The sequence below is a fragment of the Pocillopora verrucosa genome, chromosome 3, assembly GCF_036669915.1.
Source record: "Pocillopora verrucosa isolate sample1 chromosome 3, ASM3666991v2, whole genome shotgun sequence".
Lineage (NCBI taxonomy): Eukaryota > Metazoa > Cnidaria > Anthozoa > Scleractinia > Pocilloporidae > Pocillopora > Pocillopora verrucosa.
Window position 1 is genome coordinate 8,521,999 of NC_089314.1, and position 8,884 is coordinate 8,530,882.

The 8,884-nt window shown below is 39.1% G+C and overlaps 2 protein-coding genes across 4 annotated transcripts; one reads left to right on the forward strand and one right to left on the reverse strand.

Moving 5' to 3' along the window:
* Positions 1-541: 541 nt before the first annotated feature.
* Positions 542-7,968, forward strand: LOC131782856 (solute carrier family 15 member 4). 3 transcript variants are annotated; one of them, XR_010716966.1, is made up of 6 exons: positions 542-683; positions 1,791-2,066; positions 2,884-3,569; positions 4,042-4,423; positions 5,219-6,298; positions 6,606-7,967. XR_010716966.1 is itself a non-coding variant. In XM_066163790.1 (6 exons), exons 2-5 carry the CDS (start codon positions 1,802-1,804, stop codon positions 5,590-5,592), a joined length of 1,707 nt encoding a protein of 568 aa, XP_066019887.1. In that variant the 5' UTR covers positions 542-683; positions 1,791-1,801; the 3' UTR covers positions 5,593-5,606; positions 6,606-7,968. The 3 variants fall into 3 exon arrangements, 2 of the variants coding, with proteins under 2 accessions (XP_066019887.1, XP_058955573.2); XM_066163790.1 differs by having other exon boundaries at positions 5,219-5,606; positions 6,606-7,968; XM_059099590.2 differs by lacking the exon at positions 6,606-7,967 and having other exon boundaries at positions 5,219-6,548.
* LOC131782861 (uncharacterized) lies at positions 6,592-8,425 on the reverse strand. The gene is made up of 2 exons (XM_059099597.2): positions 7,956-8,425; positions 6,592-7,513 (listed from the first exon to the last, which is right to left on the reverse strand). Exons 1-2 carry the CDS (start codon positions 8,423-8,425, stop codon positions 6,592-6,594), a joined length of 1,392 nt encoding a protein of 463 aa, XP_058955580.2.
* Positions 8,426-8,884: the final 459 nt, after the last annotated feature.

Here is an 8,884-nt window from a genome sequence, read left to right on the forward strand (position 1 = left end):
TATTTCTAGTTATTTACATTGTTAATCACTTGTTAATCCTGTTAATCACGATTGTGATTGGTTTTTAAAAAAATCCTATTTTTCACTAATTCGCTGGCCAAGTTGTTATGGGACAGTTTGTTTTCGAACACTTCAATACGCCAATCACATAGACAGTTGTAGTTTAAATCAACCAATCGCAACCTTAGTTTTAATCACCATAGATACAGTGTACAGACTACTTAATTGAGGCTTTCCTCTTTTCTCGGAAATTGTAATTTTTATAATTCATTGGTATTAAGACTTCGTGTCATCCAATTCGGTCTGTAATCGTTAATCAAGTCTTATTTTGCGAGTGCTGTGTCAGTTGTTGAGATCTTACATGGTGCGACTGAAAGCAGGGAATATTTTAAGAAAAATAAGTTAAGTATTGTTTAACTGTGACGACTGGGTTTCATCGACAAAAAACCATGTCACGCTCTTTAGTGGCGTTACATCGAATAGGCCGGCACTTGATCATGTGACGTCTTCACGTCACAGTCTGTGTTCCGTGGCGATGAACGATTAATCTTGTGCTTGTGCGATCTTGCGTGTTAATGTCTACCTATTTTGCCATATCAATCAGCGGGGAACTTAATTTCGTGGCATCCAAGTGAATTTACGATAATTTCGCAGTCTTATACTGATAATTTTCGGCCTAAAAGGTAAGAATCATTCCTTGTGTAGTAGTTTTACGTCTTGCTTTGTGAGAACTTAACTTCCGCCTTTTGCTGAGAGTCGCATAAAATTTGCTTGTTGCAGTCGTTTCTTAACTCCAAAGTCATTTCTGTTTTTCAATCTTTGCAATTCCTGAAACGTAAACTGCAAGAAACGTAGCATAAATCCAGTTACCTCGACTGGATAAGAGTTAATTCTCCTTAGGAGCCCTTACTGTTACCAGCGAAAGAGAAACATGCCATGTGAATTCTACTCACATTGTTGGTTTATAAAGTACGGAAGAACAGGTTTCTAGTGATGTTTCGTTAGCTTACGATCAATAAATTTGAAGTAAGCTGTCTCGTTGTGATGCTGGCTCATTTCTTTGCCACCTTTGCAAGGTTTCAGTTTCGACAGCTAGCTTTATCTTTCAGAGGATTATGTGACAGTCTTCTTCGTTTTATATTAAGCCAATAGTCAAAGGAGTAGGTAAACAGACACTTAAAAATGTCTCAGAAATGAATCCGCGCTTGTGGCAAGATAAATATTTCTTTTATCTCATAACCGGGCTAAAAATTTACTTTCTTCCGTAGCCTATTGACACTTATCACTAGGTTCTTAATATCTTTATCTTAAGATTTCTACAGTTTGTCGCTTGTCGCATGAGGTACTCATTCAGTGATATCTAAAAGGTCATGCATAAATATGTAACAATATGAATACCTAGTGTGAGCCCTTGTGTGACCCGTTATTTTTACCTGAGTGCCAAAAGGCTTATGAGTGTGTTGACACAGATTCTATACAGTTACTTGGTTGTAATCATGACCTGACTTTATCAATGTACAGTTAAAGAAATATTAAGAGAGAATTCTGATTCAGCGTAATATTTTCAAATGGTTTTACATAAAAGTGTTTATAAGTGCACTGCGTTGATGCTAGTGATCGCTAGTACTTAATGCCATCAACTAACACCTCATAAGTATCAGGACTCCCAAACATAGGGATTGCTAAGTGTCTTAAGCCACTTTCATTCTTTAAGACAGTGAGAAAGAACATAACAGTCAGCTGTGTTCCTACATCAGTAGCTAAGTCCATACGTAAAATTATTTACTTAGAGAAGTGCCTGATGATGGAATCTCTCCGAGATGATGATGATGACGGGATTTCGACAAACTACGATTATAGCCAGGAAAACCCGTCAGAATTGGATGAATCACTGTCTGAGGAACCAGTCTCCAACAACAATACTCTTACAGTTCTTTGTATTTTATTCGTTACCTTATTTGAACGTCTGGCATTCTATGGGGTGGCTGCAAATCTGGTACTCTACTGTGAGGACGTTCGTAAGCTTTCCTCGCCATTATCCAGCATAATCGCCTTGGCATTTCAAGGTATGAACACTGTTTATGTTCTGAGCTTGGTATGGAACATTCTATGGCCTTCAGCTATTCCACTCTTTAAGGATACCAAGAGAGTGGCCATAAATGCTATTAATGTCACTAGAGATACGGACAACGTTAACCAATAATATCATGAGAAGAGAAAAGTATTTCCAACTATTAGTTATAGGAATAGATGGAATACATTTATTGTTTTCCGGGAATTGTAATTGAAGTGACACCAAATATCAAAGTAATAAGAAAACTAGTCGAGACTCGTGAAAAAAAAACAAAACAAAACAAAAAACAGGATTTAAAGGAAATTTATTAGAAACTCTCCAACCTGGCTGGTTTAGGTTTCTGAATAAGTTTTAACTTTTTCTATCCAGTTTTTCTATCCAGTTTTTCTATCCAGTTTTTCTATCCAGTTTTTCTATCCAGTTTTTCTATCCAGTTTTTCTATCCAGTTTTTCTATCCAGTTTTTCTATCCAGTTTTTCTATCCAGTTTTTCTATCCAGTTTTTCTATCCAGTTTTTCTATCCAGTTTTTCTACCCAGTTTTCTATCCAGTATTATATATTTGGTCTAATTGCGTTCGTCATCTATTCGTACCGGTTCTATCAAAATCAAATGAAATAAATCTTGTTTTTGGCCTGCAGAAGATATGCAAATAAATAAATAACCCTCATAAGTGAGCTGCAATCATAGGATTGCAGGAAGAGGTTCTGACTTTGTTCTACAAGATGTTTACTGAATTCAACCAGTCTTATTTCGTCATACGTAACACGAATGACGCTTTCTTTTTTTTCTTTTTTTTTTTTCTATAAAGGAACATGTTTCTTTACTCCTATAATCGGCGGTTGGCTAGGAGACATAACCGCTGGGCGATACAACACCATATATGGAAGCTTGTTGGCTTACATTGTCGGCACCGTTACACTTACGGTTATTACATACAAAAAACCTTCAGGGCATCATGTCTTTGAAGGCTTATATGGAACGTTACTTTTGGTTGTGTCCCTTGTCGTTATTGCCTTTGCAGTAGGAGGAGTCAAGGCAAATTTGTCCCTGATGGGAGCAGACCAAGTGAAGAGGAAAGGGCAAAGGATGGTGCAAAGATTTTTTGTTTGGTTTTACTGGTTCATACAGGTTGGCTCGTTGCTGGCCTTCACAGTTGTAGTATACGTCCAACAAAACGTGATCTATTTCTTTGGTTACTTAATTACTGTAGTTTCAATAACGTGTGGAACTATGGTAGTGGTGATAGGGAGAAACCGTTATCTAGTGTATCCCCCACGAAAAAGCGCTCTAATGGATGCTCGACATATTCTTGCAGTTGGTATCAAAAACAAGCTCTTCTGCAAAAGAAATCCACACTGGACTCACTGGCTCGACGGTGCTAAGGACACCATGGGTGGTACCTTCTCTGAAGAGATGGTAGAAGTTGTCAAGTCCATAGTTCATTTGTGTCCAATATTACTCACATTTATCTTCTACTGGACAATATACGGCCAGGTACGTGAGAACGGTCATGAAAGCCGTATTCGACTTGTCCTTTTGAATTGGAACCCTACTTAGTCTACCCTAATGCTCAGCGACTTCAATTATGGATAGAGCTAATAGTGGTCAAATTAGCAATTGATCGATTGATTTGGTAACAAGATTGTGACATTCTATCTTTCCCTTTTCTCCTGGCTGAGGGGAAGGGAGGGGGGGGGGGGCGGGGAAGTAAGGGATTATGGCCCACCAGGTTTCGACCGTTTCCTAGACCCAGCATCACATACGCGTTAAGTTGGTTACTGCGTCAGGTGCTGAAAATTAAAGAAGCCTGGAGAAATTATGATCAAACTAAATTTAAAGTCATGTCTTCCTCGAAAGGTAAAATAAGTATTTCTTGCACTTTTAAGGGGCTTCTTTTCTATCAATATACTGAAACTGCTTAATCCGATTTTGTTCGCTCAGATTTATATTTTCCATTTTCTCGTAGGGTTCTACCGCGTTTCTATTGCAAGGCTCTTACATGAAGTTGGATATCATTAATTCGTTTCCATTTCCTGTGGCGTCACTGGCCATATTTGAAATTGTGACTGTTCTAGTTTTGATCCCCCTTATTGATCGAGTTGTCTACCCAGGCCTCCGTCGCGTTGGCTTCAATTTCACTCCTCTACGCAGAATCGGCGTTGGATTGATTTTTGCTGCTGGTTCTGTGGCCTTGGCAGGATTTATCGAAATTGAGCGGAAAGAAAAATTTGGAAGGGTGACACAAATTGTTTTCAATAGAACTGTAAATGCATCAAATATGAGTGTGTTTTATCAAGTGCCACAGTATATCCTACAAGGAACAAGTGAAGCTTTGGTATCCACTACAGGTGTGTGCAAAATTAATTGAGTGGCGCTTGATTTTTTTTTCATCTAAACATCATTAATCATAATAATAATAATTTAATACATTCGTTCCTATCTCGATGTGGATTGCATCTTTTCTACTGCATACTGGTAGTCATCGTCGAGGGTTTGAGATCGACTTGTTACATTACCCTTTGGAGTATGGTCTCCGCGTTAACTTCTGTGATATCACGAGAAAACAAAAAATATCACCAACTATATCGAGCCTATTAGTACGTAGAACCAAGGCAAGCAAAGATGACAAATAATTGAGGTGGACTACATTTATTATTTTCCGGGGATTGCAATTGGAGTTTTCAGTTTTGTGTAAGTGACACCAATATACAAAAAATCAATTTGAAATATCAAAGTAAGCGGAAAACTAGTTGAGGCTCCTGAAAAAGTAACTTGATTTGAAGACATTTTATCAGAACTTCTCCAACTTGGCTGGTTTAGGTTTTGAATAAGTTTTAAGTTTGTTACATCTATCCAGCTTTATCTCATTCCTCGAAAAATACAGGAAATAAGCATTCGAAACGTCGTGATCAACGTCAGAGGTGACTGGTTCGCGAGACAAACGATACTACTTTAATTTATTCGTATCAGATTTTCAATTCATAAGAACAAAAGATGGACCGACTATGTCGATTAGACCTAAGATTCCATTCCAATTTCTACAAAGCTAGTTCCCATGAATTTTTTTTAAGTTCCTACTTGGAGATGTTACAGGGAACGACTTACACTAAAGCCTTACACTTATAGAACGTCACATTTTGCAGGTCTTGAATTTGCCTATGCCCAGTCTCCAACAGAGTTGCGTGGCTTGGTAATGGGCGTGTGCTGGGCAATGATTGGCCTGGGTTACTACGTAGCGAGTTTGCTGGTGTCAATCGTCAAACACGCTTCTCACAACAAGTGGTATCCGGATGACCTCAATAATGGCACACTTGAATACTACATGTTTTTATTGGCTGGGCTTATGTTAATAAACTTGGCAGTTTTCCTGTATTTAGCAGTGAGGTATCGGTATGTCGACCATGGAGAAGGGCCTGAAAATGATGGCTACCGCGTCCCTGTTTTTACCAGAGTTTTATCACTCGCGACAGCTGTAAAAGTGGAGACTGACGTCTGCCCTCAATTACTGGTTCGGTGATCGTATACGAATGTGTAAGAAAATATGTTGTCTGTTTGGGAAAACAAATGTAATTTGAGACTATCTGATCATGTAGTGATCTGTAATCTGTAGGGGATAAAGTTTTGCATATCTAAGCATGCAGTATCTCGATCTTCATGGAGCAATCAACGTAAGGAGTACGGTCAACTCTCTCGTTATGGCGTATCCTAAGCTCGTTCCCAGATCCCTTGTGTAACTGTACAGAAATGTAGGCCGTAAAAGGTTTGGTTTTAAGGTACGAAATTACGCGTATATTTCCCACCACATTAATAACGATAGCGATCAGACGTGTAGAGTGCATGAGATGATTTTCTAGTCCGTGAATAATTAATTCCTTTATATAACGTTAAGTCAAGAGAAACTCGCTCTTGCTAAAGATTTATGCAATCCTTAGGACTTGGCCGTTTCCTAGAATCATGCAAATCCTTAGTGTTTAGAATCTATTTGGAATAATGTATATTTCAAGATCTCGTTAAATCTCTATCGATTATTAATGGATATAGATTTCTTGTTCCAGAAAACAGCTGTTCAACCTGGTAAAAAGAACTTAGTCTTAACCCTAGGCATAACTTAGGTCAAAAGCTAATTTTGATTGTATAGATATTTGTCAGAATAGTTGGAATAGACAAGCAAAGTGCGAGTTTAAGCAGCCGAACAACTCTGGAAAGATATTACTGGAAAAACGGTTAGTGAGGAACAGCGTCCCTTTTTTGATTGCGTGAGGAATTTGAACCATTATTATACGCGAAATTTTTTGGGAATAATTAATAAATATTTTTCTTCTTTTATTTAGTCCTTTTTCATGAAGTATTTCACACATTTGAATATCACGTGTTAAATCTTCACACGCTTGATGGCGCACCTCACTTTCTCCCTCAATTACGGCATTCAAAAACGTTTACAAAAATATCTTCCGACAAAACTAAAATTTCTAATAAATTTATTTAGAGCAACTTAAACAAGATAACGCTAATAATTTTACTTTTCTTTAGACTGTCTTTCTTCCCATCGGTCTGGCCAATACTGGCATCGGCATCTGTCGGTGAAATCTGATCTGCTCGGCTTACCGTCGCAAACACATCGGGTGTTCGTTTCTCTATTTCCGCACAATATTGGCAGGTCCTCTACAGGCTTACAAATTGAGCTTTCCTCCATGCGTGGTACGTCTATAATCCTAAGATTTTCGCGATGGTAAGGTGGCTTGCATTGTCGAAGGGCACAGGCTCGAGCCCAGATTGGCAGCACTGGGCCTGTTTTACAGTCAATAGCACAATGTGCAAATTTAGGATTGATAAGGTCACCTTTCTGGCAAGTCCAGGGACGCACAGGATCACACTGGACGCCGTCGTCAATGATGCAATGCGCCAAGTTGTTTAATACTTCAACCATCTGCTCAACGTTTCCCTTAAACTTGGGATCAAAGGCGGCCGTGAAGAGGCACTTTCGGAATTCTACGTTGCAGTAACACGGTCTGTAGCTGAAAATGGTTCCTTTCTTTGGAATGCTTTCTCCACCCGCGCATGTCAGCATTCGATAGCAGCACAAGTCTAACTCATTCTTAGGCTCTACTCCTCCAATTCTACTGAATGTTTCTTGGGAGATATCGCAGTAATGTGTGACGGTCGCTAGAGACTTTACAGTCCCCGCTAAAATGCAGGCAAAGCCATCGCCTTTCTGTTCATTTCCAATCAGCCAGCCTACGTTTGTATCATAGAGTTCGATGCAAATCTTGCCCTCGTCCAAGCAAAGTCCCGGATTAGCTTTACACTGGTTTATTCCGGGCCTGCATTGCTCTTTGTCGGCAGGGCATTCGCAGCGCAGTTCGGATCCCCACATTTTGCAAATCCCACGACTCGCGCAGACTTTAGGAATACGGCAAAGATTCACAAAATACTGACACCTGGAAGTTAGGAAAGAGAAGAATTTAAGTAAATATTAATTAACAAATAGCTGTAATGTGATAGTCAGAGGTCTACTAACTCACATTTCCTGTACTGCTCACCGCGCATGCTAAACTAGCGAGCAATCATCGAGAGAGGGGAAGTCAGTGTTATGTCACTCGATCGCCACTCGTCATTCGCCTGCTTTTCTGCTTATTCCCACGAAGTGACCGCCTCGAATAAGCTATATTACTTTACCCATTTAGCAGAGAACGCAGAGTATGCCACACAAACTTAAAAAAGAACTTCAAACGGTGATTAAAAACATTCTCTCGGTTTCAGAAGAGTTCTCCATTAAATTTCCATCCTTAGCAAACAATAAAAGTTACTTTAAATTATTCCCTTATACCCCATCCCTTTTAATTCTATCTCAACCCCTCCTCTTACTTCTTAGTTACACACCTACAGTTGTTCCTCAACCATTGTGTCCCATATGAGTTATATTCTGCAGGAGCATCGCACACACATCGTGTTCCGTGTTCCCCGCAAGTGAAGCTTCCATGTTTATCAAGTTTAGTGGGAACACAGCGGGGTTCCCCATAACTTGGCCCGACATTCCGCCTGTGAAACATATTAGGGTCCGGAACGATGGGAAAGCATCTGTATCCATAACTCATTTTAAATCCGTCCAGCAAAGAATGAAACACGTTCCCACTGAATTCTAAATGGCAGTTGGCAACTCTTGGATCGACCAAGTCTCCTGTGTCGCAGTTTTTCTTCAATGGATTACAACTGTCCTTGAGTGGCAAAATGAACTGGTTTCTCAGAGCAATACACTGTATAAGGCTGGGGTTTTTATCGCAAACGCTAGTAGAAGAGGCAATCAAAGGGATAAGAAAAAGCGGAAGTACACTTTGAATTTTGATTTCCATTGTGCAATTTTTTTCCCTATCGAGGAAAGCTTTGCTAGTAAATGCGTCATCAAAAGGGTCGATTTTCATGCACGCGCTCTCGCGAGAAAAGCTAAGACAGTGTCTAGATCTCTGGTTCCAAGAGGGTCTCAATGAGGTTAACAATCAACCATAAAATTTATATTTTTATCGCAAAGTTAGTATAGCTTCTGTATTGTATTTAAGCCTTTTTACATTGCAAAATAAGATTATAAAATGTAGTTATATACAGATTTTAAAATTTACATGAATAATTGCGTAAGAATTTGATTATTTAAAATTATTTTAAAAAAGGAACGCTTAAAGTTTTTGACACTAGTACTCCGTTTGAGGTCCACACTTAGTTTGTTCCATTCCTTTGTTTCTCTCACAGCAAACGTTCAACCACCTCCCTTACTTCTCTTATATACGGCTGAATATCTAAACAACAAAGCGAAGAAG

Bases quoted from the DNA above. Each gene is read 5' to 3' on its own strand.
- LOC131782856 (XM_066163790.1), top strand. From the start codon at position 1,802: ATGATGGAATCTCTCCGAGATGATGATGATGACGGGATTTCGACAAAC. The intron at 2,067-2,883 runs GTATGAACACTG...TTTTCTATAAAG, and splicing joins AATCGCCTTGGCATTTCAAG to GAACATGTTTCTTTACTCCT. The intron at 4,424-5,218 runs GTGTGTGCAAAA...CACATTTTGCAG, and splicing joins AGCTTTGGTATCCACTACAG to GTCTTGAATTTGCCTATGCC.
- LOC131782861 (XM_059099597.2), bottom strand. From the start codon at position 8,425: ATGGAAATCAAAATTCAAAGTGTACTTCCGCTTTTTCTTATCCCTTTG. The intron at 7,514-7,955 runs GTGTGTAACTAA...CCTAACTTCCAG, and splicing joins TGGTTGAGGAACAACTGTAG to GTGTCAGTATTTTGTGAATC.